Genomic DNA, 18,922 nt, shown 5'->3' on the forward strand with positions numbered 1-18,922 from the left:
GAATGAGATTGTTTTGTTTCAGTTTTGGGGCTTGGAATTTCGGGTTTCGGGATTTTGGTTTTTTAGAGTTTGGTTTTGTGGTTTGAGTTTAAGGTTTTTAGGGTTTAGATTTTAGGGTTCTGGGTTTCGAGTTTGGGGTTTAGGGTTTGATTGATAGTATAAAATTAGAAAAAATACTTGGAAAAAAATAGAAATTAAAAAAAATGTTATGCATCTATAAATTATTATTACTATGATATAGAGTGTTTGATATTGCGGTTGCTGTTGTGTTTGTGGTTTTAAAAAAGTTATTTTATAAAAAGTACTTTTAGTTGAGATTGGTTTGAAAAAATATATGTTTGGTTAAAACTGTGGTTGAAATTGAGGTTGAACAAAAAGTAGTTTAATGTGTTTGGTTAAAAAAATGCTTTTTAAATTGAGGTTATAAAATAATTTAAAAATATATATATTAATATTAATAATTTTTAATTTAAATATTGTAGATTTAACTACTGTTATTACATCATAAAATAAATAATATTGATATCAAATTAATATTTTTTATTATTCTATTAAACTATGTGCAATATCATTACATACGAAATCTATCCAACAATTAAATACTAGTTTTTCGAGTAAAACATAATTTCTTTAAAAAAATTTACAATTTCATTACGTATAAAAGTCATTCGACAAGAACTACAGTTTCCATGATTTTTTGAGCTTACAATAAAATTAGATAAAATATTATTAGGAATAAAATTGAGATTACAGTACGAGTAAATTTAATTCACTTTAAACTATTTTTTTAAAAAAACAAAAAAAAATATTGTTCACGATTAACTGCACTGGTTTTTCGGGAAAAAAAAAACTAAACTTTTCTCACTGGTTTTTCAAAAAAAAAAAAAACTGAACAGTGCGACAGTGGAGCATGGCTTCACTGTTCCTCAAAAATACCCACTACTTCTCCAATCCTGCGGTTGGGCAGCAAAAATTAGTGGGTCCTACCACGTAAAATCAATTTTGCTTGCTTTACCAAACACTGATATGTGTGGCTGCGGGTGAACCTCACCCGCAATCACATTACCAAACAGCATCATAAAGTGAACAAACTTACCAGCCTGATTAGGTTGGGTTTGATTTATGCTCGATCGGGTTTGGGTCGGTATAAATCTAGGATCGGGTTTGGATGTTGCTCATTGCTATCCCTACCTACCCATCTCTCTAACTAAATTGAAAAATAGGGGAGTTCACTCAGAGTTTAGGGTTTTTCCTTCACTTTAAGAAAACAAAATATTTCTTTATAGGGTTTTAGTTGTCTCTCTCAATCAATTTTGATGTTTTGCAGCTCCTAATTATTGATCGAGCTGAGTTGAGTCACTTGAGATGTCGAATCAGCCAGAACTCCTAGCTCTACCTGAGTTTTTTATGATGATTCAGAGGCTGTAAATACACTTCCTCTTCTCTTCTAATATATTTACTCCATTGGTAATTAATTACTTAAATTATTAATAATCAAGTTAAAAAAGAAACTAAACATGGATTGTTAGTGGTCCCTTTTTTCTTTTGTCATCGAAAATTTTATACAATACATTATCAATCAATATTACTTCTTTTCAATTTCATTTTTTCGGCAAGATTTATATTCTAGAATTTGTTTTGTTTTGCATCCTCCAATATTAAATTAAATATCAATATTATAAAATAAAATTTTAAATTATAGTATAAAAAAATCAAAATTAACAAAAAAAACATAATTGTTTAAAGGTGCTGAAAAAACTTTAATTTGATCTCAGTAGTTTTTATTTTTTAAATTTAATTTTTTTTAGATATTTATATTTTAGCCTTAAATCTCATTTCTATCCTATTTCAATCTCTAATTATTAAGAAAGAAGAAAGAGTAGTTAGAAAAAAGAAGAGGAGAGTGAGTTTTCGAGTAGCTACATTCCAGTAATTAAAAGTTCGATCTTAGTGTTAATTGATTCGTTTAAAAAAAAAGTTTGATAGAGATAATTTTATCCTTTAAACATGTCAAAAAATAAATAAATCAGGATTCATGAATTTAGTTTTCATCTAATTTGGTTTAAGAGTTTTAAGCTTATTAAATGTTGCTTTCATGTTAAAAATGGTTTTATAGAGGTTTTTTTGTATATTTTTAAGGTGTTTCAAGGTAAAAATAAGTTGAAACTTAGGTTTCTAGAATCCAAAGACTTGTACTCTTACTTTCACCCATTGAAGAAGCCACAATTCGAATCAAAAAATGATGTATCCTGTGTTTTTTTTTTATAAAAAAAATAGAACGAATCATGTATCATCCACCAATTAAAAATAAAGTGGGTCTAGATTTCCAGGCCCTTGGATCTTTCTCTTATGCTAGGCGTGCAAGCTTTCCGGGTGTAGACGTCGACCCTGGCTTTTTTTTTTAAATATCACTTAACATTTTTTTTTAATTTCTTGAATAAAATTATCTTTAAATAAATATATTAAAATGATTATCCAATTATGTCATGGTTTTTAAATAGATTAGAGTTTTTATGGTAATATTTATAATTACTTTATAAATAATTATGTATCAATCCAATATGCATTTTTTCCGGAAAAAAAAAACAATTTCTCATTGGTATTCAATGAGGATAAAATATCTATTTTTTTTAAATTTTTATTATAATTTTTATTATAATTTTCTCAAATTTATTTATTAAAACTTGCTTTCCCTATCATAGTAAGTTTTATTTAAAACATGATATTTTTTATAAAACAATATGTTCAAAAACAAAATACATGAATTAAAAAAAGATATTTTTTTAATTAAAAAGACACATTTTTACTATTTAATTAAAATCATTAGAATTGTTTTGAATACTATTTTCAACTAAAATTATTTCTTATTCAATAAATTATGTTGTTAATAGAAAAGACATGTTATTGTCAAAACAAAACAAAAAAAAAAACATTATATAAGATAAGAAAATTTTGACTAAAAAATATATTTTCCCTCTATAATCTTATTCACTTCTTTTCTTTTGAATATCTATTTTAATAATGATATAATTAAATAAAAAAAAATGATTTTGAAAAGTACTCACAATAGCGCACTGGCACTATAGCTATTTACTATTATATTTACAAAATGCAGTAATATACATTAATTAAAACTAGCTTTCTTGTATAGTTTGTATCTATTTAATTTATGGGTTCAACCCTATAGATTGGGTTGATGATTAAAAGAATGTTTTTTTTTTAAGTTACAATTTTATAGTTTGTTTTTAATATAAATGCAGAGAATGTGTCTCAAAATCACTAAAAATATATTTAGTATTGAAATTAACATGCAAGTTAATCTGAAGATATCCTTATCAAAAAAAAAAAAAAAAAAAGAAAAGAAAAGAAAAGAAAGAAAGAAAGAAAAGACACGGGCTGCATTCTAGGACTGAAGCATGCATGGGATGAACTCAGGCATTTAGGCTAGTCTTGTAATAGATGGCCATGCTTTTGTTGTTCTTGTAATTGTAAGAGAGTAACGCTTGCGCGGGTGGACTTGAGCAGAATGCAGATAATGCAGAAACCCTCAGCACAGCTGATAAATGAGGATACTCTTGTTTTGCATCTTACTACTATCACTACCAACGATTTGTGTGGTTTATTATATATAAAAACAATAATATTTAATTATTCGAATTAAGTGACAACATACGAGGTGTTTCTAGAAAGTCTAGTTAGTTAGTTAGTACTATGGTTTCATGATCCTAAAAAATATTTTTCAAGGGAATAACTAGATTTTGATTATTCATGCCTTGCATGGTTATATATTTTCAAGAGAAGATGGATTAATTGATGATTGAATGTTCATAAAAATGTTCTATCACCCATCATAAAAAGATCTAAAATTAATTAATGAACAACATAAAATCATACTAATTTAAAAAAAAATCCCACATTCAAACAGACAGAGAAATCTGACCAGACCACAGACCTGAAGGAAACCTAAAACCCACCAAAATAACAAACATGTTTACTGGTAAATACTAGTTAACTATTGAATTAGTAGAAGACATATGAAGCAACGTAGGACATTGCAAGTTGAGATAACAGCGCTTTAAAGACACCGGAAGATAACACTGGTGCAGAAGGAGAAGCAGAAGATTTTTCGCCACCAGAATTAGTCTCTTGGTCACTTGAAATAACCTTGATGATCATCCTCTGTCCCCTCTCACAGTGTCCAGAAACCCCACTCATGAAGTAGAAATACCCTGAATGGTTAAGATGGTAAACAGTGTTGCCAGTGTTGGAGAAGAAGTTGGGGTGACTGGAGTTGCACTTCTTGTAATCCTCTACACTGACCTCCATGACGGAGTCCTTCCTGTACTTGAAACCTGCACAAGAAATGGTGATGAACACCAAGGAAATTGAAGGAAAAGGTAAATTTCATTTCTTTGTGTGTGAACTTACGAATTGTATCATCAACTTGGAATCGGTTCTCTGAGGCCCAGTCATTGTAGATTCTGGTATCATTGGCGGGAGGGACAACCCAACCTTCGTTAGCACCAATTTCGTATTCAAAGGAAGAGACCGACAAGTATAGAAAAGAAGAGAGAATGGTCATCAACAACAGCGACATTTGCTTGGAAGAACTCATGGTGTACGTAACAGGAAGCCAATGGCTACAGAAACTATCTTGCTGTGAACTGAAACTATAGGAAAATGAATATACTGAACAGAAAGGAGAACTTGGTGGTTTATATGTGAATGTGTCTTGGGAGTTGCGCTTGGAGCTCTAGTAATGGGATTCGTGGGGGTGGTAGAGATGAGCAAGAATTAGTTACTAAGGATGGAGATTGAGGTAGTGGGAGGTAACTGTACTTGACGTGGTCAGCTCGTCTAATCCATACATCAGAGTCAGCTTTTTCGGTTAAAATCATGAAACAAATCCATATATATTTTAATTGCTGATGAATTTCCGATAGAAATTTATTATGAGGATTGTTATTTTGTTAATATTTTAATTTTCAATGAATCCTATAGTTAGCAAGTTTTTCATCGGGGATTATCATTCAGCCAGTAATTCCAATACCGATGGAATACTGACAAATTATTCATACCAAAAAAAAATAATATTACTGTTTATTTTCATTCGGCAAGTCCATCGAAATTTAATTTCCGATGGAATTTTTAGTTGCTGATTCCATTAAAAATACCGAAGCCTTATGTAATTTAATTTTCAATGAAATGGGTGCAAAATTGCAGTAAGAAATGCCGATCGAATGGACCATTTGGTCGCAGATTCCATCATTGCTTTCACTATTTTTTTTAGTTGTTATAATATCCAAGTCAACCTAATATCTTACACAATTTTAGTTTTATTATACAATAAAATATCAAATCTAAATCAATTCAACACCTTTTAATTAGAATCATCCTCTTCATTTTTTTCATTATCATGACCAACATTATCTTCTTAAATTCAATGTCGATCTCATCATCATCTATTTTTCAATATTCATTGGTACTCAATATTACATTTAACTCATCAACATTAACATCAACATATATAAGTATTCTCAGTGATATGAAAATTTAAATTTTCTAACTTGGTATATAAAGCAACTCGATATTGATCAATTAACTTATCTATTTGAAAGATATCGTCTCCCCTAATCAAATCATTGTTACCATCTTTAACATTTTGGACTTGACTCCTAGGTTCGGTTTTTATAATAGATAACCAATCAACTCTATTATGATCTTTTTTAAAGGAAGGAGTTCATGTATGCAAGTAATTAGACATGAATAACTAAATGTTTTTAAAAAGATAGTGGACAATTATTTAGGATGCACGTAATCCCAATCTCTCGAATGGATACATCTATTTATACTATACATGACTTCTAACTTTTACTTCATACGCAAAATGAATGGACAAATGCTCTATTAAGTCGAAGAAAGAGAGATAAAAGATCATTTTAAGTTTATAAATTATCTCAATGATATTTATTTCAAGTTGCTTTATGTGATGGATATGCAACTTGCTCGAAAAAATATATCTAAAAAGTGACTAATCTTTGTTGGTGCTTCATCATCGGAAAGGTGCACCATGATTCCATTCATCTTATCAAGTGAATGGTGTCATGTCATATGCTTAATAATCTTTAAAGATTGTATTAACCTTTGCAATCTATGAGTAATTGTGAAGTATCTTAATTTTTTGTATGCGATAGATATCCTTTATTTACCACTATTGGTTTTATACTGAACATACTGATAGGTTTTGCACTCAATAAAACTTACATATTCACTGTATTTAACATGCAAAAGTTTAGACACATAACAATTTTTTGGTATCCTAGGCCAAGAGGTTTCATCATGTATATTTTGCAGCATATAAGTTATCTTTCAACCTATTCCCTTCAAGTAACATGTTTTTTACTCATTCAAAGATCTGATTATAATAGGCCTCACTCAACCCAAATTTTGACTTGATGGTAAATATTTGTGCAAAGATCATCTATATACTGTGAGTTATGCACCCATCCCTTAAAGGTTTATTAGAATCTTTCAAAAGTTAAAAAAACCTAGCTACATCTATATTTGATTCTTCATCTAAAGAGATGTCATGTGAATCTTCACCTAAATAATCCTAATACATTCTTGTTACATCAATCACCATACTCCTATAAGGATTACTATTATTATCTACAACCTCTTGTATGTTGCTAGAAGTTGAAGTTGAGTCAATCATCCTTTTTAACATGGTTTTGTAAGAAACGTAGGGTTCTTCATGTGTAAGCCATCATAAATATTTCTCGACAAACCTTTTTTAAGTAGATGCATCCAGTGGCGAAGCCAAAGTTTTTTCAATGAGTGGGCAAATTATTAACAAATACTATATTATATAAATATGCATTAGAAATCAATTCAAAACATATATACTAATTCAAATCAAGTAAAATTAATTTTAAAAAACTTTTAAACTAAAAAAACTTACATTATAATTGTCGGGGTTGATTTCAATATGACTTTTATTTGAACTTGATGGAGTTACATGACTTGAAGCTTTGATTGACTCTTCATCCTCAAGGAATTTGCGCTTGAAATACTTGTCTAATGACATGTTAATTTAAGATGAACCTGCTGGATTTTTTTTTATCATCATTAGTGTCTACATAATAATTAACACAATTACACAATAATTCACTGTTAAATAAAAGTCAGTTGAGTTACACAATAATTCTAAATTTTCCATATAAAATTCATAGCAAAATAAACATCAATTCATCAAAATCAAAACCTATTTCAATGCATATCTATATGCATATAATAAGTATGTTGATTAAATTATACTTAATCATTTCTAGATATTTAATTGAGGAGCAATGCTTAGTGTATGTGTAAGAGGAACAATTCTTAAAAAACATAATTTCTACTTGATATTTTACTTACAAACAAATCATGTGAAAATATTAAATTTCAATAAACTACTCTACCAATGCAAGAGATGTCAATAATAGTGGTTTTGCATGAATATTAATTTATTCCTTTATAATAAGAAAAAAAATATTTAATTGATTAAATTAGCAGATTTAAATATTCATTTTCAACATATTTGAACATATTCATATCAAAACCCCTAAATTATCATAAACCCTAATATTTTTAATAATTAATTATAAAAGAATAAAATTAAAATTAAACAATGAAATAAATAGAAAAAATAAAAAAATTTGCCTAAAATATAAAGTAAAAAACAAAAATAGAATAATTGCATAATTATACTTGATGAGAAATTTACTTACAAGAGAGGCTGGAACAAAAACTCATAAAAAGAACAAAGTGGCATAACAGCTCATGAAAATAACAAAACAGTAAAGGCAAGGAACGCAAAGTACTCTTTGTTAGTCAGGGGACTCCATATTTTTAAGCCGGTTCCATTGATTTGAAATAGAAACAAAAGGAAAAAAGAGAACAATTTGGGGAATGAGCTGTGTGTGTATATATATTATATTATATTATATTAACATATAAGTCAATAATAATAAATAATAACAACTTTCCTTCTTAGTAACAATCTACTAACCTAATATATTAATATTTTAATAAACAAATTTTAAAAAAAATGTTAAGGGGGCAATTGCCCCCTTGTGTCCCTACGTGGCTCCGCCACTGGATGCATCGTCATAATATTTTTATAGTGAAACTTTTTATTTTTACATTTCGCATATGAACATTTAATTTCATCCCCACCAATTTTTTTTGGATTAAAAAGTATAAAAATAATAAAACCCCAGACCCTTTAAGATAATCTTTCCTATACAACCATTCTTTTGAATATCGATACATTCAAGAACGATCATCTATTACTTATAAAATCTATATAGAATATTGATGACAACGTTTTATTTAAAATAAATTTGCAACCGAATAACTCATTATCAATTCTACACAAATTTCATTTTCTGTCAAAATGTAAAATAAACAAAAAAATAAACAAAAAAATAACCAGTACCCAACTGATTATCCATCTTTTTTTTTTTCAATTCAAACTTATTCAATCAAAATTAGAACATTTTAATTATTATCAATTCCACAAAAATCAATTTTCTTCAAATCTTCAACTTAAAAATAAAATTGACAAAATATAATTGGCACTCATTAAATTACTTATTATTTCTTCAATTATAACACACCTAAGTTATAAAATCAAACTCAATTTCATCAAACGACAAATAAAATCAATTTCTCCCAAATCCCAAACAAGCCTTAACATACAAATCATGCATTAATACAACAAAATTATCTAGGGAGAAGATGTAAAACTCTTAAATATATAAGCAAACAACAAATACTATAAACAAACTTCAATAAATGAACTTAAAATATAAATGAGTTACAAAAAAATAGGTGGGTTTACTAACTTGGTGGTGTGAAACTTGATAATAAATGAAACCAAGAGACGAAAGCTAATGCTATTGACAAATATCAGTCGACGCAGGTAGGTTAGGTGGTTGGATTTGCAAGAGGGCTACCAGAATTTAAAGAGGGGCCGCTGCTGGTTTTTTTTAAGAAAAGAAAATGAAGAAATAGGGGGGGTAGAACTGTCAGGTTTTAATTCATTTAAAATCATCAATGAAAATTTCATGAGCATTATTAACGTGTCAAATTACCAATAGGATTTTAATAGTTTTTTTTATTTTTCTATTCCATCGGAAATTACAAAGAAAAAATATTCCTTATCCATTTCTGTTGTTATTTCTGTTGAAAATTACTAACGAAATATTTTTTTATCGGTGTTTCCATTACTATTTGTCAAATTTCTATTAATATATACTAGATAGATGACCTACGCTTCACTGCAAGCCGAACAAGTTTTTTGGTAACATAAAAAAATGATGCTAAAGTGTTTTTATTGTATTTTAAAGAACGAAAAAAATTGACGACCCAAGATCATAGAAAGAGACTACAAAAAATAATGATCGTCAATCCTCAAGAATCAAAATGCAGAAGGATGAAATCGAGAAAAAAATCAATGAAAAAAAGTATTTTAAAAAGAATTGGGTCGTGAATTTATCAAAGCAGACAAGATAAGTGAGGTTATCAAAACCTGCAAATAGGATCATGCAGACAAGATAATCCAATAGAAGGTAAAACAGGAAAAAAAAAATTAATTTTAAAAAGAATTGAATTTTCAAGGACAATAAAAAAGGATAATAAAGTGACTTTTTTAAAAAAAAACCTAAGCCACCCGGATAAAACTCTCACCTAGATCATAAGATAACAATAGCCTGATTGAAAAGAAAATTGAAGAAAAAAACGACATTTTTTTTTAAAATGAACTTCAAAGGATGTAATCGAGAAAGAAAACGACATCAACTCATGTAAATTTTTCAAACTCATAACCCTAGGTATTAACTAAATTGGAAGCATCGCATCTAGAAAGAAACTATTTTAAAACTTGGCTTGACTAGGCCGAGTTTCAAAAGAAATTAGGGGATAATTGATTAAGTATGAGACGGTCTAAAACTCGGGTTGACCCGTGTTATGGTTAACCCGGGGAAAATCCAGTCAAAACCCGTTGACTATTTTCCTTTCTTTTTTTTTTTCCTTCAAAATGGTATCATTTTGATTTAAAAAAAACAAAAAAATTCGGTTGACTTAGGTTAACTCGAGTCAAGCCACTCAACCTGTGACTCGATAATTGTCCTAGATTGGCTCCTACGTAGGGCTTATAAACAATGGAAAAAAACCTAGGAGACCAAATCCCAATAAATAAAATGTTAAATGTTGAAAAAAAAAATAAAGGATAAAGAAATAGAAATTAAGAGAATAATGACCTCATTTGAAAGAAAATAATTGAGAGGACAAACAAAAAATTTGAATTGTAGGGCACAATTGAAAAAAAAAATCAAATTAACAAATGAATAAAAAAACAAAAAAAAACAAAGAATACCAATTTCTAACGAACTCAATGATGGTGAATGAGATTTTTTTAAAATAATAAAAGATGATTGAAGCTAACCCGACCTAATCTTCATAATTTGTGACACAGATCATGAAGCCGGATCACAACATGAAAGTCAAACCTGAAAAAATAATAATGTAAAATTCCTAACGAACCTAAATAATTAGGGATAAACTTGAAAAAAAAAAGTGATTTAAAAAATATAGATTTAAAAAGAAAGAGAATCAAATTTGACACAAAAATAAAAACAAAACCAAATCATTAGGGATGAAATTGAAAAACAATTTCAATCAAGAAAAGGATAAGAACAACTATAAATAACAATAAAAAAAATAAGGACCATATTTGATATAAAAATAAAATGTCAATAGATGAAATTCAAAGACAAATTAATTCAATAAAAGATTCAAGACCAAATACATCATAATTAAAATAATGTGTACCAAATCTAATATAAAAATCAAGTGTAAATGGATGAATTTGAAAGAAAAAAACCTTATAAATGATTCAAGATCAAATACATTATAATTAAAAGAAAGAGGATCAAATCTGATATAAAAATCAAGTTTGAAGGGATGAAATTGAAAAAACAAATTAATTCAATAAATGATTCAAGACCAAATGCATTGCAATCAAAAGAATGAAGACCTAATTTGACTTAATAAACAAACTGACAAACATTCTTATTTTTTTGCAATGACCAGTATGATTTTCTAGGAGAAAGAGTGAGGGAGCGAAAAACCTTCGGTTAGAGCTCCTTCGTGTGCCGTCTCGGCATACACGCCTCGCCACTATGATAGGGTGGTGAGGCTCATCAAACGCCGCCCCGAAAGGCGATGTTCAGTGCTGTTTGGGCACCGCACACGCCATCCAAAGGGTGCAGGCAACACCCACTTGCCAATGCGTGCAAAGCACGCGCCAATCATTTTTGAACACACACACACACCTAATTACCCTTGATCCCAATTGAGATTTACAACAAAACCATACAAAAAAAATATGAAAACACTCTTATATGCAACCTTAGTTGTTTTTCAAAACTAAAGGGTACTTTTATATTTGTACTGTTCAAAAAAAGAAAAAGACAAGGAAGCCCCTCAATACAAGTATATTTTTTCCCTCCCAAGAGCATGGCCATAACTTGACTCTTTTTTTAAAAAAAAAAATAAACAAAAGAAGCCCTTACCCAAAGATTTAAATTATGTGCCTTGAAAGGTGAATTAGTATTTGTATTGTAGTCAAAAAACTGAATGGATGATTTTGTCCCCAATCATTTTTTTAATAGCAGATATATCCCATGAAAAAGACAATTATATCCTCGATTGCATGCTTAGTCAGTTTTTTTTAGTAAAAACAAATTTATTTTTATACTGTTTCAAATATATAGTAATCTGTATCCTGATAAACTGTAAAATACCGACAATTTTTTTTTTTTTTTTTGTAAATGATATGGATTTTGAAGAAAATACCCGACTGATTTCATCAAAACAAAATTTCCCCTCCTGATATGCATGCATACTAGCATGTTTCCCTTTACATCATGCTTCACGGGCCATTTTTCCCTCTGGTCAAAATTCAATTGACCAATTAATTGGGTTGAAATGAAAAATCAGTATCCCTCTTGTTAGGTCTTACCTTTTCCCTTCAGGAATTAACCCAGGTTGCATTCAGTTGGTGGATAGGGCAGCAAAGAAATATGAAAAGAAAAAACCGTAATTTGTTTTAGAAAATAGAAATAAAGATATAAATTTGTATCTAAAATAAATTTTAAAAATAAATTTTGGAAAAAACCGTAATTTTTATACTTTTAAAAAAAAACATCTCTTTTATCTTCATTTTCTTCATGTTTTGTTCTTAATCCAGAAACATTAACTAAACGCTACAAAATAAACTTAGATAGATGTATTAGAACTGTATAAAGATGAGAAAACATAAAAAGAAAACAATTTTATTTACATTTGCTAATTCATAATTAGTGTCTTGTACATGGGATTTTATTTTCCTGCCAGCCTATCTACAAACGGGACACTTCAATGGTTAGAAATGATGATTTCTAATTAGGCCTGGAAGACTAATTTTTGGGAAGACGACCCAGTATGATGAATATATGTTTATCAAAACAAAATACCTCTCGGGTGTCAGCAATGACAAGGCAAAGATATGAACGTAACGTAGGAAGATATAGCTAAGATCAACTATGCACTCTTCCGTTGCTAAAAATGGAAATGATACAACAACAGCTTTACATCCAACATCACTCATCATACAATGTGGATTTCCACATTCCTTGCGGAAATTGATTCTGTCTCTTGATCAGAAGAACCATGATAGCTTGTTTTCTTTTTAAAAGAGTTCTGGCTAAACATCCTGGCAAAGGCGCTTTTTGATCTCGGAATTGCGTTGATTGCTTTGGTCTCACCATTCTTCTTAGCTAGATTTTCTGATAAGTTCTTGACAAGATGGTCAAAGTTACGTCTTGAAGTAGGATACCTCGAGACAGATTTGGTAATCCCTTGAAGCCTTAATAATGAAATAGAAGTGGTTCAGATAATTAAATAAACCAGATATTGGAAAGGGGTGTAGTAAGAAAATTAACCAGTCATTCAAGTCGATGCTTGAACAAAAGTTATGCAGCATTACCTTCGAGCTAGCGCATCGAGTTCAGCACGTTTACGTTCAGACTCAGGTGGTGGACCACTATTTAAACTTTTCAACTTTGTGGGATCACCATTCAACAATACTAATCTGCCGAGATATCCCTCTTCTTCCTCAGAAAGGTTTTCTGCTTTAATCTGGTCTTTGATGATCAAAAAGGGGTTAAGAAACCACTCATAGAAGGTATCTTTCGGTCTGTTTGTGCTAGTTATCTCAGTGACATTGTCGCCTGCATCAGCTAAACATAAAGGCGTTTTTTATTTTATGTTCAGAACCTTGAGACTGTTGGAAATGAGCAGCAAGGAAGAAAAACTAAAATTATCTGAATGAAAAGCATTTGCTTACTCAACAAAATTCCCACAGAATTGGCCTTTACAGAGCGCAACAGTGCCTGAAGAATGCAATAAGCTGGTAAACCAATGCTAATCACTCTGCTACCCTTGCCAGACTTTGCATCGTCAATGTCTTGTTGTGTTATCAGTCCTTCAGAAACAAAAATCTCACCATGGTGTTGACACTCTTTAAATATGCGATCAAGTAGCTAAACAAGGTGGGAAGAAAATTTACAATCAGTACTTTAGCTATTAACCAAGGCATGGAAACAATCTATAGAAACCATAACTGTATTGGTACGGCAAGCACCATTTTATTCACAACAGGCCAGATTGGGGGGGGGGGGGGTGGTTGGGGGTTTTGCATAACATACCTCAAGTGGCTTAAGATCAACCATAGGGTGATTGAATGAACCTCCGCGGGAAAGAGGATTTCGAACAGAAGTGGACCCTGAAAAGGAAGCTGCACGAGAGGTGGTCTTTGTCAGCTTGGGATCCTTTTGGTATTTGGGCCTGTCAATGTTGGAAATTAAATTAACAATCAGAGTTCAGAAGCTCCGTATCACAACCATTATGGATTAGTGGGATGAATACAACCTTGGAAAGCAAGATCCTTCTGGCATGTCAAGAATGTCGTTGCTGTACTCATCATAAATGGCCAAGGATGCGACAATATAGCAAAGCCCGAACCAAAAAGACTCCTGCAATTAAAAGCCCCGCAAGATCAAATTTTATTTTGCTAGCAGATATGTTTGACAGAAATTGACATGACTATATCTGGCATGATCTCATGGTAGCTGAAATATGAATAAAATGACAGAATCAACGCAGCAGGAATTGCATGAAATAGATTGACATGGAAGCTTAAGGACCATCTCACAAGGAAGAAAGCAAGATGGCTAGAAATTAAACTCAAACATTAACAATACAATAGTGGATATAATCTTATACGATTGATACAGGATGTAGAAACTATGAAAGATTTAAGTGGATATGCTCTTCATGAAAAGTACACAAAGCATATAAGTTTCCTGAAATAATATAACAACAAAAGCAAGCCATTGCCAGAACATGTAATGGAAAACAAGATAGACAATGAACTGCTATTACATTGAAAGAAACATCCAAAAATATGGAAAATTTCATATTATCGAAAGGTTCGATATGCCTGGTTATAAATTTGAAGTTGGAAACTAATAATAGATTTGTAGAGCAGAAAAGAACTAGCAAACTGAGCGTAAGATTCAGACCTGATAAACAACCACGCCTGCATAAGCACCAAGGAAGATACTTGATACCATGGAACCCAAAACAGCCCCAACAACAGCCAATGGCCAGAGGAGGATAGCAAGGCCTGCAAAAGGTACACATATCGTCTCCAAGAAAGGGCCTTCACGCCCTATGAGGTCATGAAACAATCGATGCCACCCCTTAAAAAGCATGTATGGGCTTTTGCAGATGGCAATAAGTGAGACCAGCGGAAAGTCAAAAACGATACCAAGTGAAGCAGCAATAATAGCACCGGGAAGAGGAAGCAATCTGAAAAATTTCAATATAAAGTTGAATGCAAAACAAAATCCATCACTGACAAGAATAAAGCAAATCTTTGATTAGCTACTCCACCACATGACCAATTCTTTGTTTTTCAGCTTCATTATCCATCATCCTCCCAAAGAGAAAGAAACAAGAGAAGAAAACAAAAGAGCACAAGAGAAATTATGTGGTTCAGCCACATCAACCTATGTCCACCAGGTAAGTGATGCACAACCTGCACTCTGAAAAGGGATTTGACAACAAATATGTGCTCTCTCAAACCCTGTTCCCAACTTGTTTCTCACCAGCATACTCAACTTGATTTTTCCAAAACCTACACTTTTCTGGTACAAGAAAGATTTATTTGACAAAACAGGTCAAACTGGAGTTTCTTAATTAGTCAACTGATCCAAATAGCTTAAATAAAAGTTCCCACTAACGAGAAAGCTTCGGAATTCTAGATATAATCAACAAGGGGTGTGTTGGGCATGTAACTGTAACTGATTACCAGAATCATTCTGATGCATTGGCATGTATAAGTCAAAATATCAAAGGCTGGCAACTTCTCTGACACTCAAAAGCATATATGTCTCACAAAGCAGCCAGATTTGGTGGCAAGGGGCCTCTTGTGGAAGCAAACTCTTTTTACCCAGAATGCGAGGATAGAGTTTCTGGAAGATTTCTATCATTTCTATGACTGCTACAATAATTCACTACGGACTTTTAAGCTTATATTTTACAGAGGCTGAAAATTAAATATGATATGACCAATATCAAGTCATGTACATCTGACAAGCAGAAAATAAAGCTTCAATATCCGGGTGCAGTTCAGTAACTCAAATACTGCAAAAGTAGAGAGTTTGAAACCAAAACATAACATGTAATATTATATGATAAAAAATGTCAAATTTCCATGCAAGAGTACTTGGACTCATTAGAGAAGTCGAGTTAACCCCACCCAGACTGGAAGAATGGTTTTCAAGGCTATTATTCTTATAATGTTGCTGGGTACTATCCAGCCATGTTACTTGGTTGTTGTGAAGGATTTCCAGGGCAAGAAATGAATGATAAAATAGAGATGAGCTGAATCAAGGATTCTATCATTTTCAGAAAAAACAAAAAGCAAACCTGATTTCATAATATTTCACATCTGGGGCCCCTTGCCGCAGGTCATCCAAAAGTGAGAAGTAAGAATGATAACAAACATCTCCAAAGTCTCTGACAACGGTGAAACTGCCTTTTACAGTGTCCCAAGTTCCATCCTGCAAATATAGAACAGTGAAATCTTCAAGAAAGAATAGATAGGATAAAGTGCAGAAAACACAATGACCAAGACTTGGTATTTAAGGCATACATAAAAACAATGGTAAAGCATATTAGTCTTCCTTTCTCCAACAGCATCGAAAGTGGCAAATATTGGTGAAAGAAGCCCATAGAGTGCTCCACCTATGATACTCCCAACAATGCCAAGAACTAGCCACAGAATCAGGGTAGCTGGTAGGCATATACATAGCACAATCTTCAGAACTGGCCCTATATGTTTAGTTCTGCCAATTAGCAAATAAGAGAAATCACTGTAAGTTGACTGAGTATCAGGGACAAGAGAAAAGAAAAGTTTAAGGTCAAAGAAAGAACCTCAAAATTGAATAATATGTCTTGACAATATGCAGTGGCCAAAGACCCAGTATTATAGCAGAGTTTCCAATGGTCATGATAAGGCATACCAACGGGCAGAAAACAACACCTGAGCATAAAGTTTTGGCATATGACAGGTTCACAATTAGCCTATATTCCAAATCTAAATGTGTGCATTCGATAATTAGAATCACCTTTGTATTTTCTGAAAATTACAAATTTCATCAAGGCATAGAAATTCAATGTAAGTTAGGTGTTTCGCATCAGCCAAACACCTAACTAGGAAACTTCCTGCTAGAGGAAAATAATAATGGAATAAAAAGGAGATAGAACTTTATACCATTTTTTAACTGTTCAGTTGCTTATCAATTAGAAACGAACCAGGTTCATTTCTTCACAATGAACTAGCCACCAGAACATTAACATTTAAATTTATGCGCAAAGTAATAAATATTCCCAATTACGCTAATTATTCAGATAGAAAATATACCAGTTGAAAAGTACAATCTGTATGCTGCTAGATGCTGTTTGATATTCAATCATAATACACAAATTCTTTAATTTCTCAATATCACAGTTTCCCTTAATTAATGTCCTTCAGTTACCACAACAAGAAAGCAAAATTAACCAGTAAACAAATTTGAAAGCACTCACCTTTAACGGTCCCAAGAACCAGAAGCCCAAAGAAGAAAGGCAGAAAAATAATAAAGTTCCATAAAGAAGACAAAATCTCCTTCGGGGGTTCCATATCTCTTCACACTCGAAAACCACCTAGATCTTCACAATTCCACTATAAACCCATCTCAGAAACAGTCCCACCTACTTCCTGCAAGAAAACCAAACACCCCCCCATCTTTAACCACTTCAAGTCACAAAACAAATATCCACACACAAGCAACGAAACCAAGAAAAGGAAAGAGAAAAGGACAGACAAATCCAGAACCAACTTGCTGCAAATCCCACTTCTCAGATTCACCAAAAGACTGATTTCGCTCTCCTACTGCCACCAAATGACTAAAAAAACAGATAAAAGCAAGGTGGGGTGTTTTATCGATGGTTTTTCTGAAAGAGTTAATAAAAATTTAAAAATTTTATCACTTGAAAAGGCTTGTCCATTGAGGAAACGGATAGCAGTTAAATAACCGTTCTTTTGAGGCCTCGAAAAAAAAAAAAAAAAGACTGTTGTGGACAAATCGGTTACTGTCCTGCACTGCATTCACTATGGATTCAATTAAAATTTTATAAAAAAAATTCTTTTTAAAATAACATAATTTAAGCTAATTAATAAAAATGTATGCATGGACAAAGTTTTGCTGTTTATGCTTCAACTAAAAGCAAAGCATTTATCAGATTAATCTATAAAATCAACCGTGTCTACTTTTTGTGAGAGAAAGAATCCAGCTTTGATTTGCGTGTTCATGTTTTTTTCTCACATGTTTTGCTGTTGTCATAAATCATCTTGCTTCTTCCAAGACTTGCTTCACTCGCTACTCTATGAGACCACGTTTATCAATGTGACTGTGATAAGCTTTTGCAGGGGCGAGTGTAATGAGTATAAGTTATCTGCGCGTGAACTTATAAGTCGGGGTGCCAGCTTCTGAGTTAAAGTTGGTTTTCGGGCCGTGGTGGACTTGTCTGTCTCTTTCCAGATATTTGTTTATATGAAAATACAAAAAGATTCTTGTGGCAATTGACATACTATTTTTTTTTTTATAAATATTTATTAATATTGATCTTGTTTGTTTGCTAGAAAATAATTTTTTTAATTAAATTCTAGAAAAATGAATTATTTTTTAATGTTTGGTAGTGTAATAGAAAATAAGTTGCAAAACACTTTCTAGTGTTTGGTTATTTCATAAAAAATGAGCTGGAAAAAAATTTATTAATGTTTTATTTTTTTTCAAGTTTATTAAAATAATGAGGAATAAATCTTACAAATTAAAAATTTGAATGAGAATGAAATTGAAAAAAAATATAATTTCATAAATTATTTTAAATAAAATAAATAATAATCAAAATAATAGAGATCAAATCTAAAAAATAAAAAAAATAAAAGATGAAAAAATTAAAATAATAATAATTAACATTTCATAAATTATTTCAAATAAAATAAGTAACAATCAAAAGAATAAAGACTAAATTTGATAGATAAAAAATTTCAATTAAAAAATATAAGGGAAAAACAAATAACAATTATAAAAATAAGGACCAAAATTAATATAAAAATTAAATTTTAAGGGAAGAAATTGAAAAAAAATATATTCAGAACAAAATATATATAACAATCAAAAGTTTGAAGATCAAATTTGATATAATCAGCCAATAATATGACATT

At 30.9% G+C, this 18,922-nt stretch overlaps 2 protein-coding genes across 3 annotated transcripts; both read right to left on the reverse strand.

Moving 5' to 3' along the window:
• Positions 1–3,866: 3,866 nt before the first annotated feature.
• On the reverse strand, positions 3,867–4,736 carry LOC7467678 (mavicyanin). The gene is made up of 2 exons (XM_002298545.4): positions 4,429–4,736; positions 3,867–4,352 (listed from the first exon to the last, which is right to left on the reverse strand). The coding sequence occupies exons 1-2, from the start codon at positions 4,613–4,615 to the stop codon at positions 4,021–4,023; spliced, it is 519 nt and encodes a 172-aa protein (XP_002298581.3). The 5' UTR covers positions 4,616–4,736; the 3' UTR covers positions 3,867–4,020.
• Positions 4,737–12,364: 7,628 nt separating this feature from the next.
• On the reverse strand, positions 12,365–17,944 carry LOC7456193 (uncharacterized membrane protein At3g27390). 2 transcript variants are annotated; one of them, XM_002298544.4, is made up of 11 exons: positions 17,520–17,944; positions 17,242–17,413; positions 16,588–16,696; positions 16,307–16,499; positions 16,081–16,214; positions 14,670–14,958; positions 14,017–14,120; positions 13,794–13,932; positions 13,433–13,628; positions 13,073–13,316; positions 12,365–12,952 (listed from the first exon to the last, which is right to left on the reverse strand). In XM_002298544.4, exons 2-11 carry the CDS (start codon positions 17,333–17,335, stop codon positions 12,694–12,696), a joined length of 1,761 nt encoding a protein of 586 aa, XP_002298580.1. In that variant the 5' UTR covers positions 17,336–17,413; positions 17,520–17,944; the 3' UTR covers positions 12,365–12,693. The 2 variants fall into 2 exon arrangements, with proteins under 2 accessions (XP_002298580.1, XP_024443133.1); XM_024587365.2 differs by having other exon boundaries at positions 13,073–13,325; positions 17,520–17,942.
• Between the last annotated feature and the right edge of the window lie 978 nt (positions 17,945–18,922).

Source organism: Populus trichocarpa, chromosome 1 (assembly GCF_000002775.5).
Source record: "Populus trichocarpa isolate Nisqually-1 chromosome 1, P.trichocarpa_v4.1, whole genome shotgun sequence".
In the NCBI taxonomy this organism is placed as follows: domain Eukaryota; kingdom Viridiplantae; phylum Streptophyta; class Magnoliopsida; order Malpighiales; family Salicaceae; genus Populus; species Populus trichocarpa.